At 42.8% G+C, this 22,956-nt stretch overlaps 1 protein-coding gene across 6 annotated transcripts in view; it reads left to right on the top strand.

Moving 5' to 3' along the window:
* The window catches only part of dgkb (diacylglycerol kinase, beta), a 679,678-nt gene that overhangs the window by 254,052 nt on the left and 402,670 nt on the right, over positions 1-22,956 (top strand). For 4 of the 6 annotated variants that reach the window (XM_078228107.1, XM_078228097.1, XM_078228146.1 and 1 more), the window contains 2 exons: positions 8,331-8,447; positions 21,098-21,171. In XM_078228107.1, the coding sequence (XP_078084233.1) occupies positions 8,331-8,447; positions 21,098-21,171 (191 nt within the window). Of the gene's footprint in view, positions 1-3,365; positions 3,389-8,330; positions 8,448-21,097; positions 21,172-22,956 lie in introns of all 6 variants that reach the window. The other 2 variants (XM_078228136.1, XM_078228117.1) reach the window with 1 other exon arrangement.

Raw genomic sequence — 22,956 nt, 5'->3', positions numbered from 1 at the left:
GGGAGCCCATGTGGGCAGCAGAAGGACTGGGCCTGCTGAACTGTAGTCCCAGACAGGGACTATAGTGTGTGTACACCACGGTAGTGGTTTTACTTTCAATTCTGTAATAAACATGTTCCTTTCCAGTCGGGCTTCCTGAGTCATTACACAGAGGTAGATAGATTCTTGTTAGGCTATCAGTGGTAGATGGGAACGTGGAATTTGAAACACAAACAGATCAGCCATGATCTTATCAAATGGTAGAGCGGGTTTGAGGGGCCAAATAGTCTACTTCTGCCCCTATTTCAGATGGTCGTATCAAGTGAAATTGTTGCTGCGAGTCTTGTTGCTCATTCTTTCAGGAAATAACTGGAAGTTTGAATGTCTACAGCGATTGTGACAATGCCAGTGATGGGTTCACTGAATACAACTTGGTAGCCTCACCGTCTCTGTGTGAGTGTCAGCTTGTCATGTGATGACACTATGCGGCAATGTTTTAAAAAGCAAGAGCCCCCTGAAGGGCACACAAAGGTAAAGGCAATTAGGAATGGACAATAAATGCTAGAACAGCCATTGGTGCCCACATCCCCTGAACGAACAAATAAAAGATACATGCATTGAAGTGAACTGGCTGGGGACTGCCAGGGAACTGCTCAGTATTTGCCCTCCTCCATTATGGTTGTTGGAAGAGGGGTAGTGTGAGGGGCTGTAGAGTAGAGGTCTGAGTGTGGCATGCAACCCCTGAACTGGGCTGCTGTATTTCCTTGTAGAGATGTGCTGTGACCTGCTGCATGCACACTTGGCAAAATTGAACCACTTGGGGAAGAGCAGGGAAAGGCTAGTTTAGCAGACTTCCAAGAGCTGGGTCTCCACAGGCAGTAGATCAGGATAACAATGGGTTGGGAGTTTACTGAGGATTTCTTCATCCTGAGCCTTTTAAGTCGTTACAGGTTAAAGTTCAGCTGACAGTTCCAGCACTGTTGACAAGTTCTTCAATCTTGGATTTGTATTGAATGGCAACCTTAGATCTGATAGCCACTGCCTACAATTCTTCCTCCTGACCCCACCATCCCCCTGCATTCGAAATGCTATAGAATGCTAACTGATGTAATTGATATCACAAAGGTGTAAATACAGATAAGACAGATCCTGCAAGCTGTCCAGTCCAGGCCTATAGAAGGCATTGATGCTTACATTTTAACATTTAATTGTTTCTTGAATTACTTCATAGTTTTTGTTTCTATTGCACCACCCATGGGACCCCATTCTGTACTAATTATGTCAGGTAACCATGAATATTGTGTTGCTAAAATAAAAGTACAAAATGCTGGAAGTGCACGGCAGCTGTAGGAAAAGGACTGGTGGTTGATTTTTCAGCACAGACTGTTGGGAAAATTAAAAATAAATGATGTCCTCAGTAGGGCTGTATCGGACAATGGAGGAGAGGAAGAGTAGAGAATAATGGTCAAGGGTTTTGGAGAGAGAGCAGGTGAGTGGGGTTAATTGGATAGCTTTTAAAGGCTGGAATTATCCGGATGTGGAAAATAATTAGGGGTTTTGGAGCATTTCTGCATCTTGGCCCCACTGATGCCCGATGACCTCACTGCTTCACAATCATTTGGGAGTTGGCCGATTAACAGGCTGCCTCCACCTTCGATGTTAATTTGAAGATCATTTGTGGAACAACGATGCTGGAGGCCTACGAGGGGATTTGCAGGACTGGATTTCTGACAGCTCCGCCGGGAATGATGGGCAATGCTGAGACAGGTGGTTGACTACAAGGATGTTTCAAGATGATGGTGCACTCGAATGGAACATTTGAAAAAAAATAGAAGGATCAGATCTCTTGGGGTTATGAGTGTGGAGGGGAACCCCTTCACAGGAATGATGGTGGTCGTGGCCATGTTTGGTTCAGCTTTGCAGACCTCTCTGGGGTTTTGACTGAAGACTCTGTGACACTCCAACCGACTGCCAGGAGCCTGTCTCCAAGTTGTTGTGCAATTCCTGACTCAGCGGAGTACCCATCCAGTGCTGGGAACGTTCTGAGAGTGTGGAATAATGATCCTTGATTGGACCTTTAGTCAACTGATTAGCCATGGAGCAGGCAGCTGACTCTTGTGGCAGCCCACCACAGGAAGCTCACTCAGAGGCAGAACAGTGTTAGGGAGCATTCTGCCGAGATTTTCCTCGAGTTTCGCAGCCTGCCCTACCATCCAAGGGACCGGGAAGATTCTGGCCAAAGAATCATTACAAGCCCAAGTTCTTTCCCCCTGTGTTCTCTGATTGTTTGAGAAATCAGGATATTGATTCCCGTCAGCTTTCCTGAAAACTGGAAAGAGGTGAAAACTCAGCGAATGATATGTGAAGATCAACTCAGTAAGGCTAAAGGCAGCAAAAGTGCATTAAAATAACTAAATGGGGTGGTGAAGAGATATGGGAAATATAGGGTGGGATTTTACAACCTTGCTCGGGCGGGGCTTGTAAAATCCCACCCTAGGCCAGCGGAAATTTCTGTTCTGCGAGCCTCGCCCGCAGGCAAGGCGGTAAAATTCCGGCAATAGACTCAAACTCAATTTCCTTACTGGTGCTAGATAGATACAATTATTGCCAACTTCTCTGCATAGAAGCTGCAGCAACAGAAATGTACCCACCAACCTCCAGAATGGCCCAGGAAAATAATACAATTTCCCCAAAGACCAGGCCCAGAATTAAAAACTAACACAGGAAGAGAAAACAGAAATATATGCTGTGATTTTACACCGATGTTGGCCGTGAGTGCAAATGGTGACGTGGATGCAAAATATGGCAGGACTTAGAAAAGGTGAATCTTGCTGGCGAGATCTCATTTTCTGGTTTTCCCCACCGCTCGTCAGTAACATAATGAGGTTTCCACCCAGAAAGGTCAGGAAACTCATATACTTAAAGGGCTTCCCTGTCAAATGTTCCCCCCCACATTAGGAATTGCCCCCAGGCCAACATGACGCATGTTGGCGAGGTTTACAATTGCTTTACAAAACGTGAACCAGGTGAAGGGAACCTGCCAGGGGTGCACAACTCAGTATATGCCCCCTGGGGGAGATGGACATACCTGGGCGTACAGTACCCTAACATCATCTCCAGTGCTGCCCGTTGGCAAAGCTTGCCCCATTCCTTGTGGGGGTGGGAAGTTGCCCGTGTGCATGTTGGAGGTGTGGGGGGAATGTTTTTAAAAATCACAGTTCAGGGCACCCTTTACGAGCAGCATCCTGATCTCTGTAGAGCCAGTGTTGCCGGTTCTGTTAGGCACTGCCCCACCACAGCCTGACAGCGTGGGCCATACTGAGAGATTTCTCCTGCATAGGGTGCTGCAAAATGTGGTGAGAAAAGCCAGCTGTGCAGCCTGTGAGCTGCAGGCTGGTCTTCTCCCCGCGTCAGCACTCTGCAAGTAACAGAAAATTCCACCCATTTGGTGACAACAGAAAAGGCTGGAAGTTCATTGCAGGTTGATCATCTTCTGAAATATTGGAGCAACAGCCTGAGTGAAGACCTTGCTCCCTCCAGAAATGAGGTTTGATAAAGACATTGCATTAGCTATGAGGAGAGGTTGGAGAAACTTGGTTTGTTCTCACTGGAACGACGGAGGTTGAGGGGCGACCTGATAGAAGTCTACATGATAGTGAGGGGCATGGACAGAGTGGATAGTCAGAAGCTTTCCAGAGTGGAATTGTCAATTACTAGGGGGCATAGGTTTAAGTTGCGATGGGCAAGGTTTAAAGGAGATGTACGAGGCAAGTTTTTTACACAGAGGGTGGTGGGTGCCTGGAACTCGCTGCCGGGGGGGATAGTGGAAGCAGATACGACAGTGAGTTTTAAGGGGCATCTGGACAAATACATGAACAAGATGGGAATAGAGGGATATGGTCCCCGGAAGAGTAGGGGGTTTTAGTTCAGTCGGGCAGCATGGTCGGTGCAGACTTGGAGGGCCGAAGGGCCTGTTCCTGTGCTGTAATTTTCTTCATTTTTCATTCATCGACTTCTGCCTATAATGCGAACACACCCACCCTTCCCTTATCAACATCAATGGATGTTCCCAACAGCTGCACTTTATTTTTCACTTCATGTCCTTGTTGCGTTATTGAAAAATGCAATTCTAAGTGAAAAAAATGTTAATCAAGTCAGATTTTCCCATAAAAAATTAATGTATAAACTGAAGTTAGGTTCTGCTGAACATCTCTTGTTAGAAGAAAAACATTAAAAGTCAAAATACTGTACAAGTACTGTACAGTCCTCAATGAAATAACTTTAAAAATAAAATACATTAATAAATATAAATATACATTTAAATATGATAATACTCAGCAGTGATGGTTGAGCTTGTTGTAGGGGTGACGAATGGTGAAGTTAATGGGATGAAGGGGCAGAAATGTCAATGACCTCAACAAAATGACTGCGTTCTCTCTTTGGATTGTCCTCGCTGAACATTTCCAATGCTTCGTCAATTAGTTGAAAAGCTTTTGACAATCATTTTGTTGTTAACATTTGAGGAGGTGCTGTTAAAACAGTTTGCTTTTCTTCAGCTCACTTTTTTTTGTTACATTAAATCTGGCCTATTCTTTCATGAGATGTGGGCAGCATGAAATGCTGACTTGCGTGATGCCTACACCCATGAACGAATAAATAAATAAATCCTTACTCAACAATTCTTCTCCAGGGGTCACGAGCAATTTCACCAAGTTTGCCTCCTCCTCCTCTTCAAATCCAAGCTCCTTTGCTAAGTTGGATGATTTTGCATTCAGCTTTGGGGACAATGTTATCAAGTCTTCTGAAACTATTGACATATTCAGTCCTTGCTTTTCGTAGGAGGTAGTCCAAGCACTCTCCCAGTCTCAACTGACCTCAAAGAACTTTAAACCCTCTCATTTAATTTCTAAAGTAACAGTTTTCTTTTACTACAACCAGCTAGGCTCTCTATCATCACTTATTAGGAATTTTTGAAGTTTTTAAGGGATTCTAAGGCATTGAATCACTAAATTACTAAACGCTTTAATCATAAGCTTCAAACAACCTCAAACAAAAACAAATTGGAGCCTATGTGTCCACGTGGCACAATGCACATAAGGAGGCTCCTTTCTTATCAGGAAGGTTGAAAAGTCATGAGAAGGGTGTCTAGTCCAGGCAGAGTGGTAGGTTTCTGCTTTCCCAGCTCGTTGAAAATAACTACTTATTGCCCCTACAAGCCAGTTTGCAAAGCTGGCTTTGAAGGTGATCTGTAGCTCAGAAAATCAAGATGGTGCCTCCAAGTCCACATGAAACAAAGTGGCTCATGTGCAAATGATGTAACTGTGAAAGCTGCATTGCTCAAATGATATATGCTCTCTATTGTGTCAGCAACATTATAGGGAAGCAAAGTTGAGTGAATCAATGTTAAGTGGGGAATTACTGTATTCTAGAAAGTTATATTGATGTTGTTAGTCAATGGAACAAAAATGCCTTGCTCTTTAAGAATGCTTCTGCTGCAACATGAGTGGGAACATGTTAGAAAGGCAAGGGATTAAGCTGGAACCCAAATATGCCTTGCATGGACTATTCTGTAGGTCTTTTAAGAGATGCCATTCCCAACTGATGCCTTCCCATTGCTGCTGGGTGTGAGAAGGAAGTTGCCAAGAAGCCGGAGATGGGGCTCCCAGTTTAGGGAGTTCCCACTCATTCTTGGTATGTGATATAGGAGAAGCAGTGCATATGTGTTTCCAAAGGATCCATGTCAGGATTTGGGTTTGACCTTTTGGACAAGTAAGCTGGTCCTGGATTTGAGACTAAGGACAGGTTGTAGCAGGCTACATTCTTGTTCTTCCAACAAAGAATTCCTTGGCTGTGTTTGGAATAGAGTCACAGAATCACAGAATACTACAGTGCAGAAGAGGCCCTTTGGCCCATCGAGTCTGCACCGACGCATGAAATGCTCTGACCTGCCCACCTAATCCCACTTGCCAGCACTTGGCCCATAGCCTTGAATGTTGTGGCTTGCCAAGGACTCATCAAGGTACTTCATAGAATAGCTTGCAGTGATTCCTTTAAATGCCAGTGTTTAGGTTGGTCGACATGTGGCACAATTAGATCTAATCTGCACAGAGTCCATGTGTCCATGAAAAAGTCAGACAAGCTTAGGATTCCAATTTAATATTTAAACAGCTTTATGTTCTTGGCAGAAATGCAGGGTGCCTATTAAAAGGCCTATCTGGAAATTGAACCAGGACTTTTGCAGAGTTAATTTTCTTGGGTTACTTGAGAGTCTGGGCTCTCAACCAAATAAATTTATACAGATTAATAAAACTGTTGACTTCACTGGACTGACATCTTTGAGGTTATGATACGTTATTTTATCTGTGATCCCTTTTGTCGACATCTCAATGTTACTTACCCAAGAGGTGTGAAGTACTTAAATCTTACATTAGTGATACATTAATGGTCAGTTTGATTGACACTTTTATGGCTCTATGAAAAGCCTTTCCCAGGCACCTGCTGCTCAGTGCCTGGAAGTAGAGACCTCCCAACATAAGGGTGCAATTTTTAAAAAATCATTTGGCAAGACAAATTAAGCATTTATATTTTGTTTACAGTTCTAGGAAAACAACAGAACAACTTCAATGCCTAACTCATTCGTATAATAAGAAGCACTGCATCTTACTAACGTTAAAAACAGCTTGTGCAAATGCACTTTTCTTTAAAACACACAACGGTTAAATGAAACAATTTTTTGTCTGGAAAATAGTTTAAAATATCTCTCAAAATGTGACTGTGATGCTGCCTGAATATTGTTGTTTCTTGTCAGGTTGAGTCTGGGTGGATCTTTTTGGTCGCCATGTTGATATACAAATATTCCGAGATTCCGTGTTGAAGCATTCTTATTTGTGCTTGTAAGGACTGGCATGATCAACTTGAAACACTGTTGGGTTGTTACTTCTGTCTTGCAACCAGGCAACGCTGACAAGAAACTTCCTTACCCATGACCTGGAACAGAAAGCAGAGGAGAAAATAAGAACTGTGCAGCATTGCCGTCTGATGTTTCTTCTGAATGATTACTCTTCTCAAGGTTTAAGTTGTAGAATCTCAGATCAATGCAGCAGGGACTGTAAGTTGTCATTTAAAGGTTTCAGTTCATTGGAATAAGTTTCACCCTGCTGAAATGATATCATACCTATAGTGCAACTGCTGGTCTAAGACTGGCATCTTCAATGTGGGTTCTACCCACTCACTTTGTTTCCGCTGCCTGGTTGTAAGTACAGTTGTCCTGCCAGGAAAGAGATCTGTGAATGTGTTGTTAAAATATATGGCTCCAAATTCCTTCAGTGGTTCCAGTGGATCCTATCACAACATCAGTTGGGTTCCAGGGCTTGAAGGCTCGGAGTCTTGACCTTAGTTCCATATTCAATTTTGTTAATGTAGGGCATGGATCACCCCTGAGCTCCATGGCAGAACACTTTTTTGTGGAGTGGGCAGGGCTGAGGCTGGCAGTGAGGATTTCTGATGTTGGAGCACTCACTTCTCCGAACTATTATGTATCCAGAGTTGCCCTGGAGGTCAATGCAACCCTAGTGATGAGGCATACAGGTCTCCGGAAGAGGGGAGATAAGCTCCATGGGAGATGCTAGCCTAGAAAAGCAACCTGGAACTCCATTTTTTTTATAGATTGGCTGTTGTACTTAGGAACCACAATGGAAAATGCATCAGGCAATGGAGTTAGTGGTAACAGGAGAAGGTTGGAAGACCTCCTGCAATGGTGACCATGCTGTAGAATTTCTGACAGCATGGAGCACCTGAGACATGCAGTTCCTTATGGCGACCATTGAACCCATGCAAATAAGGTGTCCTGCATAAACTCAATGGGGCCAGCACCAAAGATCATGCACATGGTGTTATTATAAGGATTGAGGCCCATGCATTTTCAGGGACTAAATGTTGAGAGAAAGGGGGTGTGTGGAATGGGTGTTTGCAGTGTCTAAATAAACTCACTGCAGTTTTATTCCATCGATTTAACTCTGAAGATTATGAATACTATTAAAGTTATTTTAAATATTTAGCAATTCCCTCCTCCATGGATTTCAGTGCACTTGTCAGAATCACCCAGAAATGTTACAGATGAAATATAAGCACTTCTAAATATTTAGCTCATTGCTAGATATATAACAGATTGAGCAGCGATCACAGGGAATGAGCCAGTTGTCCACCGTCGCCTCAGTGCAAGAACAGTGGAAATATGGTGAAATGGCAGAAACTTTGAACACCTCAGCAAAAGTAGTGGTGACCAATTCAGTCCTCAGAAATGCAATCTATGGTGCTATTTCAACAGATTCCATTGTTATTTTTACCACCAGGAAAGGCAGTCCACTGTGAAAAGAAGAGATGATAGTTCCCTACAAATGAAAAAATCAGAAGAACGCACCAAGATACAAAGAGCTAACTCTGTCACTGTCGACGGACAAGGACTGCAGGTACGTTGTTCAACAGTGCAAGAAACTGTCATTCTCTTGTTCTTTTTCGATGTAAACTCTGGACACAAGAGCAGGCAGAGACATTCTACTGCAGTCACTGGGTTTAGGGCAAGCTGGCCTTGAATGGTCCAAGACACGTTAGATATCAAGAATGTACCCAACTAAACCTCTGAGTGTTTATGTGACAGTACAATATGTGAGGCGTAAGTATTGTAGGACAAGTAGGATAAACAAAGTCTTCATTTCTGCATGCTTTATGTTTGTGCAAACACTCCAACCCACCCCCTCCCTCCCTCCACGCCAATCCTGAATCAGTGTACATGACTGTGTAACAGTTAAAGTATTTGAGTTGGTGCTAGAAAATGGATTAGAATGCAGTGTTACAAGGATTTGAGTTTGTGGTGAGGACAGGAAATTCTAATGTGCCAAATAGCGTCATTCTATTGGGAGTTCCCAAGCTTTCCTGAGAAATTCTGTCTCGTGCATCTCCTGCAAGGTCCAGAATCTAAAGCAGATGTCTGCCCTTCTGGATCTTTTGAAGACTCCAAAATGTCTCGCGGTGGGAGAGAATAATCAATTCCTCTTGGATTAATTGTCACACATGGACAACTTTATAGTTCTTTTGAAAACCATGGATTGTTGCTGTCCTATTTCTATGAGGCCTTTCACAAGTGTCATCTGTTGCACCTTTAGAAAGATGGTGCAGGCCATTCTTGGCCTCCCTTGGGGCAGGTGCTGCAGGCATTATTTGCTTGTTTTGATAACACAAATTATCTTGTCCCCACTCTTTTGAGGTGATGCCTGCATATTTGGGAATTAATGGTCTCATGGACTCAGTGTTTGCTCCAACACACTTCCACTTCCACAGAGGAAGGCCATTGGTATTTCAGCCCCTTTTTATTATCAGTGGTGAGTAACATTTCATCCTGGCTGAACACTTGTGCGTTATGAGACACGAGGCTGTGTCATTTAAAAATATGCAATAATGCAGGCCTATCAGGCCTTTGTAAGATGGGGATTAACATAATTTACATCAGCTTTTTTTGGCATTCATAGCACTTCGTTCAATCAAGAGTTTCAGGGTTACGCTTGGAAATCGATGACCTATTCTCACCTGTTATTTCCCTTCAATAGATTTCCTGTTGTGAGTGTGTTCCACCCTACTGTTTCTGGACATCCAGGCTAGCAAACTTTGCAACCTGTGACTGTTCAGAGTTTTATTCGGGCTACAGTTGTGCAGCTGTTCCCCCAGCACACCTCAATGTTCCATTGTTATAGTGTTGTGTACTTTATTATAATTAGACAATGGTGACATTTTACTTTGCCATGTGGTTAAAACACACCCACACATTTGGCTTTTAGGTGTTGCTGGTTCCAGTCAGTAAACTACTGTTCAGCGGGACACAGCCCAACATTGTGCAAGTGCTGCTCCAAGTTAACCGTAATTTTCATTGTAGCTTCACTTCATTACTGTTTCCTCATTTAAAACAATGGGAGGGCATGCCAGTGCACAAAAAAATAATTATACCCTTGGGCTGGAATTTGAGCATGACTGGTTAAAATGCAATCAATTCACATAAAGCTACTCTCTATGTTACCTGCTAGCATTAGCTGCTTCACACTATTCAAACTGTGAGTAATATTAGCACCTCCACAGAAACATAGGCAGTTAAATGGATGTGGATATTGTTGTACACAATTAACCCGTGCTTATTCATTGTTTTGAAGGCAGCATGTTAAATTTATGTTGCCTGCAATTTTAGGGAAGCACAGTGGTTAGCGCTGTTGCCTCAAGCGTCAGGGACCGGGGTTCGATTCTGACCTTGGGTGGAGTGTGTGGAATTTGCATGTGTTGGCGTGGGTTTCCTCCCACAGTCCAAAGATGAGCAGGTTAGGTGGCTTGGCCTTGCGAAAATTGCCCCTTAGTGTCACAAGATGTGTAGGTTAGGGGGATTAACAGGGTAAATTTGTGGGATTACGGGGATAGGGTAGGGGACGGTGCTGGTAAGATGCTCTGTCAGAGAATCGGCACAGACTTCATGGGCTGAATGGCCTCCTTCGGCACTGTAGGGATTCTATGAAATGAACGCTGCATGTAGCCAGTGCCACTCCTGCAGTACAGTGACAAAGTCCATGAACATGGGGGCCCAATATTATGAGTGGCTAGTGCTACATAAAGGCATCCTCTTAAAGGGGTGGATAATGGCTGCAGGAAGTGATGGGATTCCTTGGAAATTAATACATGCTCTGAAACTTTGAATATATGGCTAAAAATGTGAGAGACTGTACACCAAGGTGTTCTGACAATGTGCTGGAGGTCATGATGCAAGATGTGGAGAGGTACCTACAGTGGAGGCAAGAGGCCCTCCAGACATATGCTCAGGAGACACTGAGAAGAAGTAACAGTAGACATCAATGCCAAAAATATTGTGCCAAGAATGTGGATGCAGAGAGAAGTTAACAGTCTCTCACGAGTTGCCGAGGTAAGTGTATTCAACCTTCAACTGACATCCCACCAAATGCACCACTAGGCTATCCACTGCGTAATCCACTGTATCCTCATTACCCACCTACAAGCAACCTCTATAAATCAGCACTCAACCTTTCAAATCGGATGTTTTACTTAACTCTCGTACATTTAGCACTGTTGTCAACCTCACATCCTCAACTCACACTAGCAGCTGTTCAACCATCACAGCCATAGTCACTGCCATCCTTGCCCTGATTTAAAGCTGCAGTTGGGGCTTTCACCATTGGCAGATTTCAGTCATGATCTCTTTTATGAAGTGAAGATGTCTCAAACATTGGTCCTCACTGAATTGCTCCCTGCAAACACACAGTGGATGTGACCTTCGCTGAAAGGTCTTCTGTCCTTCCTCCTCCCTCTTCGAGCAGTCTATCCTTCTCTACATGGTCTCTTTTCATTCTCCTAGTCAAAATTTGGTTCCCAGAGAAAGGCCATATCTGAAAGCAACTTGTTTCAGTGCATGATTTTAAATAACCAAAAAAGTAAACCATCCTCTGCACACTGTCAGTGAAGTATAAGAAAGTACAAAAAATGAGTGCAATTGCACTAACCCGCCAGGAGAAACAATCCACCAACTAACCTTCCATAGTTCAGTATCCCTTTTAAATGGAGTTGGTGGGGCAGGATGGTGGGTTGGGGAAGAGTCCTTTTATGCCATTTAACAGTCTGCTAACTTGTATGATGTTCCGATAAGGTGTTGGCTGGAATATGGAATTCAAAATCAGCAGTGTTGCCATCATATTAGCTTTGCACAAAGTGTGTGCTAGCATCATGGGCTTCTATTTCAATCCTTGTGCAGCCAAATAGGGCCTTAAAGAATGGGTGCTACATGACGCAATTTAGCCTATAATAATTGACCCAATAAGCTCGCCGATATAATTGAGTAGGTTGACAATATCTGAAATCAGAAGCAGAGTGTTATTGTCGACATGATGAATTTCTTGAAACCTAACAGTTGATATATGACCCAATAAAGAATTAAAATTGCAAACAATTCCTTAATGATACTGTTGCATTTGTTCTAAAACTGCATGGCATCATTTTCTGATTGCTGAGGTGAATGAATGCACCTTCACCTTGGGTTTAAAATGATGAAGGGTGGAATTCTCCCATTTTAAGTCAAAGTGCGGTGGTGGGCGGCTTTGATGGCACTTTTGCCTCTGGCCAGACTGGCAGCATCCCATATCAGATTCTGTGCTTGGAAGCACGTTAATTACACACAGGTGAGTTTCCCTCTGATTCGTCCGCCCGCTATCAGCTGGTGGGTTCAAAGATCCTGGCGCCATATTTAAACACTAGTCCAGCAAACTCCTATCGCTCTCTCCCAGCCCACCTGTCTTCACCAGACCATGCAGGGTGCTAGCAACCCTGAGGGAAAAGGCTAGCAGCCTCAAGAAAAAGGTAGCACCTGCTTTCAGCGCCTGGGGCCTTGAGGTCCCTATTTGAGGAGTCCAGGCTCACCGGCATGTGCTCTACCCAAGGAATGGCTTGAGAAAGCACACAAACCTCACTTCTCCGGCCCAGGAGGCCATTGCTCAGGAGGTCAACCTGGCTGTCGCCTGTCCATGAAGTGCCGTCCAGTGGAAGAAGAGGATGAATTCTTGATTAATAAGGGGAATCAGGTGTTATGGGGAAAAGGCAGGAGAGTGGGGATGAGAAAAATATCAGCCATGATTGAATGACTGAGCAGACTCGATGGGCTGTGGCCTAATTCTGCTCCTATGCCTTACAGTCTTATAGAATGATCTCATCCACTCCGCCAGGTTAAGCCCTCTCTCAACTCCCTCCACTCACAAACCCTCAGCATGGCATCGTGTACTCAAACAGTTACTCTCCTCATGGATCTCACACAATCAGTCATAGGAGACACATATCAACACTTACTCTCTCGACAAGACTTTCACAACCCCACCATTTCAATTGTCTTGCTCACAGTCCATTCTCTGTCCTTTATGGGAGGTTGCACACACATGGGACATATATTCACCCAAACTCTGCTCCATCCCTTCTGATCACATCTCTTTATTTTGTCTCCATACAGGCCAAACTTGTGTACAAGTGAGAGTGAGCTCAGACTAGTGGAGGGATGGCAAAAATCATCTCCCTCACTGAATTCAAGAAGGCTGCAGCAGAGCTTGCCGGTGAGGCCAGGGATCGTGCCTGTGGCCATGCAGAGCTTGGCCTCCTGCAATAACCTAGTACAGACCTCAGCTCCATCAACTTCAGCAAATCCTGCAATTCACACTGAGTGCAATGTGCTCAGAAATAGCTTCATCTTACCCACTAAACATGTCCTTTTGTATTCTTCACATACCAGCAAACTGGCCAGCTAGCCAGCCCAACAGTTCTCTGAGCCCCCGAAGCATGTCTGAGGCTGATAGGGGAACAGGAAGAACCGTCACAATGCTCACTCACACCCTCCATCAGCACCTCAGTGGGGCATATTTCAAGGTTAGACTCGGGGTCACTTTCTGGAGAACACATCACTGACACGTCCCCGCTGCAGTGGGAGGCAGGGACACCCCAGGTCTCTGGCACTCAAATTCCTGCTGGAGGTCAGCCACCCATTCAGCCCTAGGCGGATGATGAGTCTCTGAATGCAACTGCCAGCTCACTGATGAAGATGCAAAGGGAGGCAGTGGAACATCAGGCAGAGTTTCAACTGTCATTCAGCAGACTACAGATCAGAGGAATCTGTCTGTGTTGTGGCTGATGTTGTGGATCCAATATGCGATTGCCTTGAGGCCACCATGGGAAAGTTGGCAACACCACGGATACCTTGGTCCGGTTGATCCTGCTGGATTTGCACTCAGCCATGCACTTTATGGCCACACATTCTGGAAGGCACCATCAGAATGTGGGCCACATGGGGACCAGGCACTGAGCTCCCTCCAGGTGCCCCTTCTCCTGGAGAAATCATTTTTACCCTGAATTTTGGAGTATAAGACTCTGGGTATTTCCAGCTGCAAATTCTCTCCTGTGCCTTGATGCCTCATCCACATCATCTGTGGGATGCTTCATAAGTATCTTTCCGTTAATTTATAACTGATGTACGACCATCAGCAATGTATCGAAATGTCTGTGATTACCTCTGTAGGAATTGGTTTGACACCTTTATGTTGCGACAATTCTCCCTTTTCACTCCTTGCTCCTGTACAATAATTGCAAAGTTGACTGCCTGGGAATAAGAGCCAGCTCATGCACTCTTGGTTTTAAGAACCCACCCCTCAATGGACAAAACTTGCAACAGTCGGGTTCAGAGTGGCTGCTGAGTGTGGAGTACTCACTGAACAATGGTGTTTTCAAGTCATGATTCCACTGTTTGGATAGATGGATAGCTTCCTGAAATATAGCCACATGGAGTGTCCTATATAATAGTGCTTGACTATAGTTTGTGACCTAATTACAATGGGGAACAACACAAGGAGCCACAATGAAATGAGGGCCTTCAGCATGATGATAGAGACAAGACTGCACTGATGACAGAGGCAAAAGAGTTCCCACAGCTGGAGATATTCTTATTAAAGAGCACTTTAACTCCTTGCTTTTGTGCTTTAATAATGACGTTCACCATATGTTCCGATCCTTAAACATTCAAATAAATGGAATGTGCCTGGGCACCATTGAATTCCCACTAAACTATTAACCACCCAACCTCCCTTCCTAGGCGCCATGTTAGTTGAAATAAGAACAGATAATACTGATATTATTAATGGTTCTCTCTCTCTCCCCTCCTACAAATCTACCTTCATCACTCCTCTCTTCAAAAGGCATCACATGACCTCTTACTCCATACCTGCCATTGCAAATTACTGCCCATCTTCAAGTTCTTTTTCCTCACATATTCTTCATCATGCTGTCACTTTGGAAATCCATGCTCATCTTTTCCCAAGCTCCATGTTTGAATTCCTCCAATCAGGTTTCTGCTACTGTAACAAAACAGTTCTCATGAAAGTTATGATTGCCATTTTCTGTGACTAACAAAGGTAAACTATCCCTTCTCAAACTGTCTGCAACCTTTTCATGGCTGGCCACATCATCCTCCTCTCACACCTCTCCATTGGCTTCTGGTGAGTGCAACTGCAGTCACTTGGTGCTGTTTTTATGTATTCAGTCATAGCTAGAGAATAACTTGGATTTGCTTCTCTTCCCACCCCTCCACCATTACTTCTGGTGTCCCCCAATGTTCTATCCTTGGACCCCTCCTACTTTTTATCTACATGCTATCCCTCGCCAACATCATCTGGAAGCACAGCTTCATTTCCACATGTAAACTGATGTAACCCAGCTCCACCTCACCGTTATCTTCCTCAAAAGTCTCCACTTTCTCTAAATTGCCACACTGCCTGTCCAACATCCAGTACTGGATGAACATGCATTTCCTTCAACCAAGTATTGGGAAGACCAAAGCCATTGTCTATGGACCCGTCACAAACTTTGTACACTAGCCAGTGATTCTTTTCCTCTGTCTGAAGCTGAACCAGACTGTTTGCAACTTTGGTGTCATATTTGACCCTGAAATGAATTTCTGACGACATTGCTGTGCCATCACCAAGATGCCGCCTATTACAACCTCTGCAGCATTGCCTATCTCCAATCCAGCTTGGTTCATCTTTTGCTGAATTCCTGATGTATGCCTTTGTTACATCTGGACTTGATTATACTGACAAACTCTGGCCATCCTCCTCCCATCATGTACCCTGTGTAAACTTGGAGGAAGAGTGGGAAAGCATTAGTTGTTGCAAAGTTGAATGGTTTTGAAAATGTGAGGTGGCTTTGCATAGTGTGCAAGGAGAAGTGTGAACAAGAAAGACATTTCACAATAAGCATGATACGAGGCTTTGAGTGTGTGAGTGCAAGCAGAAGATGGGGTTGTAAGATAAGGCATGGAATAGGGGAAATGGAAGTGCTGGTGTCAATGTACAGCAGCGTAGGATTACAGAGAGTAAGAGGGATGTGAATGGGATTTAGATCTTAGGAGCCCTGATAAGGTCATTAAATTTATTTTCGACCTGCAATCAAGTCCTCGAGCTGGCTTTGACCTGCCCAGCCACATCTCTGCCTCTGACTCTTTTTCTAGGGCTTCTGACATGCACCAGTGGAGAAGAGGATCTCTTCCCTATTCCCTATTCCTTAATTGCTCCATGAACACTTCCGCAACAAATGTCAGAGAATTAGTGGGGTGGGATGGGGAGCTTGGATGTGGCCATTCTGCTGTTGCTACTGTCAATACTAATCACAGTGTGTGGCAATGACCTTGTTAAACAAGTGATAATTGTACTGTAAATAGAGACAGCTGGAACACTTTGTGTTGGGTGCTTCTTGTGCGTTAGTGATGCGCGATTGATTCACACGGGAGGCTAGGACGTACCTGGGAATAAAGGCTTTTATTCACGACAAAATAGGAGCACACTACTTAACAATATTATCCCAGACTAAAGGCTACTAGGAAGTAGCAGTGACCTTTATACTCCTGTAAGAAGGCGGAGCCAAACGGAGCGTACCACATAAACAATGATAACAGGTGGAACACCCAAACCCTAACCCCAACAGTAACAAGAGTAACATATGTACAAGTACCCATAGTGGTAACCATCTATGGTTCACCACAGTTAGTAGTACTGAGGAAGTGTTATACAATAAACCTGCCTGAGCCTGAAAGACCTAACTGAATTGATTCTTCCACCACAGCCCTTTATTGTGAGTAACAGCTGCCTCAGTAACACACACTGTACTGAGCACCTATAAAAAGCACACCTCCACTTTAAGGGCCACAGGCTCCCTTTAAATGCCAATTGGCCTGCCAGATTTCCTGTCCTTCTGAACAGTGAGCAGCACATTAGCAGACTGATTCGTGCTGGCATCCAATGTTCTCTTTAAATATACTTTGACTGTGAAAAGAAAAATGAATCAAGATTGCTGCTAATGTCATTGGGCAGGGAGATTAAACACCCTAACCACTGCTCACTTGATGTACGCCATGTACAAAAATTGCCCTTGCTCTTTTCACCAAGACATTTTTCACCCAAAATTATATGGACTGTTCAGCACACACTTCTGTCCTTTCTGAAAGGTGGCAAACGTCATTGCCAGACTGTGCCATTCAAGCCAAATTAATGTTTGAATATACTTGCACAATACCTAATGAAACGGAGACAAAAGATTATGCAGATAATTTGCATGACAATGCTTGATTTAACATCATTTAAATGGCTGACTAAATCTAAATAGTCATGTCAGAAATTGAGGAATCATTTCAGAATCTCTTAGTTGAATCTGTGTTGATTATGATGCAGGCTTTTATTGACAGAACTCTACCTCTAAGTGCATGATGTGTCTGGTGCAATAATTGAAGCAAGGGAACTCCAGAATGGGAAGAGCCCATGGTATGTGTATTGCTCCAAGCCAGATTTTGACACTCCAGATCAAAATAGTCCTCTCGCAAAGCAGGTTTCTTTGAAGACGAGCCAGATTTTTTCTCAACAGGCAGGTAATTAGAATATTAATTATTTCTGTCACTCAACTACATGGAATGTGAGCAGCAAACCCCTTGCTGTATGGAGAGTTGTTTACAAGACAGACTGAGATTCTGAAGTTTTTCCTCTGGTGTAGCATTCCGTGAATCACAAGGAATCAATTTACTTCCAGAATGGAAAACTTCCGTGAATTATCATTTGAATAATCTGAGACAAATAATCAAAATCTAATCCGAATAAACAGCACCATTAGTCAAAGCAGACTGTATTCCCTTCACACCGATAACTATCTCCAGCTTTAGTTTGCCAGTTGTTTTTCCTGAGTTTATCTAATTCTCATGCCTTGAAAAATATTATTTTGCATATGAAAAAATAAATGCCTATATAAAGTTTATCTCCAATACACCGAGTGTGTATAGTACAATGCAGGGCTGGGATCTGCTGCCAGAATTAAATGGCTTGTCAACCCAGGGTTCTGCTCTGCCAGTGAAATGGCTTGACTCTGCTTGTTGTCCAGGCTCACACATGGTGACTTTAATAAGGTAGTGGAGGGAGACTGGCACCTCTGGGGCTGCACCTCTGCATTAATTATAGAACGTTACAGCAAAGTTGGAGGCCATTCAGCCCATCATATCAGTGCCAGTAGTAAAATGGTTATCCTCCCTAATCTCAGCTGCCAGCTCTTGGTACATAGCTTTGTAGGTTACAGCTCTTCAAGTGTGCGCCCAAGTTTCTTTTTTAACTACGAAGAGTGATTCTGTCTCTATCCACCCTTTTCCAGTAGTGAGTTCAAGACCTCCACCATCCCCGATGTGAAAAACGTCCTCCTCAATGCCCCTCCAATTCTCCCACCAATTACTTTAGATCTTTTTCCCCTGGTTCTTGATCATCAGAAGATGAGGGAAGGAAACAATGAAAATGTTTCAATTCCCTTTATCTTAGTGTCTTCAAAAGACAATAGTATGTTTTGTGCTGATGGCGTGCACTGACAGTTGTTGGAATGAATGTCAATTCATGACTGATGGTAAGAAAAATGATCAGCTTATTTCTCCCATTGGCCCTCCAATCATTGCATTTCATTCCATGTAAAAAAAGAACGTGGCAGCTGACATATGTCAAAACTACTATTGCCTTTTAACTATTATTTTTGACATGAACTACCAGAGTAAGGGTAGCTCTGGTTAATGTATAGTAAATGTTGGTAGTTCAGGATATATTTAAATAAACATTAGTGGCTAAGCTATTTGGCCTCTGGTTTCAGCAATGAACTGCAGGCTGCAGTACAAACGATAAGGCTGTCATCTCTCCAGCTTTGGCTGTGCCATTATGACACACTATTAAGCTATGGCTTCCAGCTGTCAGATAGTATTTTAGCCCCAGTGTTGAAAATAACTTGACTTTTTTTTAACAGAGTTGCTCAGGAAATGATTTATTTAATTGCAGTGATCACGTGCTTCTGTTCAGGTGTTCTTAAATGTACTTTAACTCTTTGGAATGGTGCGCTAAGAGGGTCATTAAGTACTGCTGAAGTCTAAAAGTGATTTGCAAAGCAGATTCATATTTACTTCCCAAAGAATTAGTGTCTGTGCCAGTGGAAAAAAAAGAAACAAAAAGAAATAACTGCGGCACCTTGAGCTACCATGGCAACGAAAGAGACCTATGCAGTTCATTGATGTCTATTAATCATGGTTAAGCACATTTATCTTAGTTCTTTATAGCTAACCAGCATAATGATCAGGATTATTATTTATAATTAGAGGAAGTAATAGATCATACATAACCTTTGGATGAGTCTCATTAATTTACCTGATTCCATCGGGACTTCATACTGAGGTAGTTAGGTACTTCATCTCTGTCATTCTGTGCTCCATTGGCACATAGTTAATGCTCTGAAAAGGACAGCAGCACGATCATGGAAAGAAAAATATGACAAAATCCCAAGGGAAACTTGTGACTATTTTTTACAGGAGTGGTAAGAAAATGTAGGGCATTGCTTTGAAATTTGGGGTGCAGAGTTTCCGGAGTTCATTGCAGCTATCTATAAAGCACTGGTTGATTCACAGCATTCGACGTTGAGATTGTGTAGGTGTTAACATTAAATAAGAGTGTGGTGCCAAATGCCACTGTGCCAATTATGATAACGACACTTAATGATCAGAGATTTACTTTCAATTAAATATGCTACTTAATTAACTGTAAAAGTTGGTAAGTCAGTGGGAAATCTGGTGGAATAGAATTGCTTTCAAAACAGTTCACGAGGAGCACAAGGAACTCCTGTCCAGCAATATAATCTGTATGCTCTGAAATGCAAGCTTGCACGGTTCCTCTATAAATTGCAGTATTAGCTCGTGGTCTTCTTGGTTATTTGATGTTATTTTTTAAATAATGCATTTTTCTGAAGTTGTTTTTAATGACTGTAAAATGAAATGTTCAACTAGTTAGAATGTTTTAGTAGCCCCGTTGTTGTGAATAATACCATGCAAAATAAAGAAATCAGGAATTCTCTGCACCCTTGTATTAATATTCCGCATTAATTAATAGAACTGATTTTAACTGTTGGTGCAAAAGGGACAGACAAGAGCCCGGAGTCATTTTGAGGCCTGGGTTAGATTTGCATTGAAGCAGGAAATCGCAGAGGCCAGGTCAGTTCTCAACTCCTCAACTGGAAAGGGAAGAAATTTGGCCAGATTCTATGCAGAACTGGCCAATTATCAGGGCCTCTGCGAGAGGCTTTTGACTACACGAAAAAATCAGCGGAGAGTCTTTTTATTTGAGTCAGTTCCAGCAGCTCCATCAAGGAGAGCAGGTCCACCCACTCAACACCTGGTACAAATGGATGGACATATGTAGAATAAATAAGGCAGTAAATGACCTTAGGTCATTTGAATGCTATGATTGTTCCATTCACTCCAGGTGTCCAAAGTAAAAATCCGACCCAGTGTGCTTCAATAATCTCTCTATCTTGCTAAGCTAATGAAGGATCCTTGACTTCTTGATTCTTGGTACCTTAGGTATGGGGCAAGAAACATGTAATTCTGCCTGCCTTCTCGGATTTTTATTTTATTAACCCTTCTCTTTCTGTGAAGGAATTCTTTTTTTAATGCATGTGTTTTGCAAAAAGGGCATCGCCTAGAAAAGGAAGGTTCTTTATAACTGTTTTTGAGAGCTTGCCGTTTTTTAGAATTTTATAAATTTCAAGGATATATAATTAAAATCACTCCAGAAAATTGTCAGACACGATCAAAGGAAATGACCTATTCTGTCCTGTTAAAAGATTTGAATGTTTGTAATAAGTGCTGGAATTTTGTTAAAAGTTTCAAGTTTTGTTTTTTTTTCTTCTGTAGAAATCTTAACTTAAATCGTTTCTGAACTGGGGCATTGGTCGAAGCAGCACTGGGCTGAGATGTTGATTTCAGCCACGCTGTTGTGGGGAAGTTGCAGGTTGAGACCAGATGCTCCTCCAAGGGATAGGGAAAGTATTTCAGAGGAAGAGTTTGTGCTGCCATTTTACCTCTCGGTGACCTCTTCAACACAGCCCTGATGGAATGCAAACAATTCTTAAAATAAAATGGGATACATAAAAAAGAAAAACTTCACACTGTGACCATTGCATGAAAATCTCATAATTTGAATACCTTTTTTTGCAGATCACACCAATTCCAGGCACACATCCACTCTTGGTATTTGTGAATCCCAAAAGTGGCGGGAAGCAAGGAGAAAGGTGAGCCTCCCATTTCTGCTTTTTGGTCCATAAGAAGGAAATGACAAAATTTGAACCGAAGTACAATCGCAATGTCAGCTTTCAGCTGAAATAACAATGTTTCATAATTACGGAGTTGTTAATGTCAGTCGCACTGTGCACTGGGAAGCGACGTCTGACACCAGTTCTAAACTTTAGCCAATCACAGGGGGTCATCCTGCCAGATCAAGATGGCAACAAATAAACCTCTTTGGCAACTGAAGTTGCACAAGTGTTCTGCCATTATCCAAGCAGTATTCTAAGGAATAGGACAGAATCTGGTTGAATTGGAATTCCATAATTCTGGGAGGTTCCCAGCTGCTTTGAGAGGGGCAAAATCTCTGGCTTGCCTTTTAAAAGGCGATAGTAATCAGAGGGAAGAACTAAAGGCGAGGTCACTTTAAACCAAGACTTTGTGCTCCTCTGCCTGGCAAAGGATCTAGTGTTTCTGTGGCAACATCTTTGCTAAACCAATGACAGCCCCCAACAAGGGTGAATGTAGAGCCCAACACTAGAGTCCCCAAATCATTTTTGGAAGTAAACTGGACCCCCAAATGTTTCCAAAACTATTTGTGAAATTACTTAATCAGGTTGCTCTGTGATCTGAGAAGAATGTGGCCTTGTGGAGAATCTGGATAACCTATGCCCTCACCACCCTCAAGGTAGGAAACAGGGCAGTTTTGTACATGCATTGGGTAGGTGGATGCCAGAGGAGTGCTTGTCCTGTCAGCCCCATGCTAATGAGGCACCCTCCCACTGAGCACAAATATGTTGGAGGTGTCAGTATTTTAGGGCACTATTAGGCATGGTTTGGTGAGGAACGTTGTGGACTTTGTTGCCAGTTTATGATTGATAGCATTAAGACTGGCTGAAAAATGTAGTAAATGTTATTTATCTACAAAGTGTGGAAATTTATGCGGTTCTTCATAAGTCTTAAATGTATGTCAACTGTATTTCTGCTAGCTTCCTCAAGTTCCTGCTTATTCCACTGGGTGATGGTTAGCACTTTATGTCTAACAGCTAGCTGTTTAGCAGCAGCACCTTTCTAAATATCCTCAAAAATTAATGTACTGGCAATTTCTACAAGTGAAATCCGTTGAATGTTGCAATGCTGTGTGCAGTCTTAAAAAAAAATCAGCTTGCTGACATTTTCCGATTTAATATTAGACGTACTTTTTGGCTAATTCTGTTTTTATTTAAGTTCTTCGTCATCCCTGACACATGTAAGCTGCTGTTGAAACCACTCCACTCAGTAAGCATTTTTTAAAAATCTGAACCAAGCAAAACCGGCAAAAATTACTTTTATAAAATTACATTTCTTTAATTCCGTTTAGTTGTTATGATATAATAAATGTTGCACAACTGAAATTGCAAGTCATTAGTAACGCAGTAAAAACAAAGTGTGGAAAACAAATGACCTGGTACAAGTGTCGTGTCTAGTTAATATCCCCTGCAAGTGCCTCCATTTATCCTCCCCTGTGACTTGTGCACTGCTTCAACTCTCATTTCTGTGAGAACACTGCCTGGGGACATTAATTAGGTGTGACACCGAGTACAGGCTTGACCCGAGCTCACTCCTGGAAAAGACCTTCATTATAAATCATCATTAAAGCTAAAATGATTACAGTAACAATACAGATCACTTCTGTATTAAGTGATGAATCCACATGCATTACCTTGTCCATAAAAACTCCTTTTTGCTTTATCAAATTCAGCTTCTTGTTTTAAAAAAAAAATTGAAACAAAGATCTAACACTAAAAAGTGAA

The sequence above is a fragment of the Mustelus asterias genome, chromosome 2, assembly GCF_964213995.1.
Source record: "Mustelus asterias chromosome 2, sMusAst1.hap1.1, whole genome shotgun sequence".
In the NCBI taxonomy this organism is placed as follows: domain Eukaryota; kingdom Metazoa; phylum Chordata; class Chondrichthyes; order Carcharhiniformes; family Triakidae; genus Mustelus; species Mustelus asterias.
Note: the sequence above shows the minus strand (reverse complement) of the source record. Positions and strands in the feature narration are given on the sequence as shown.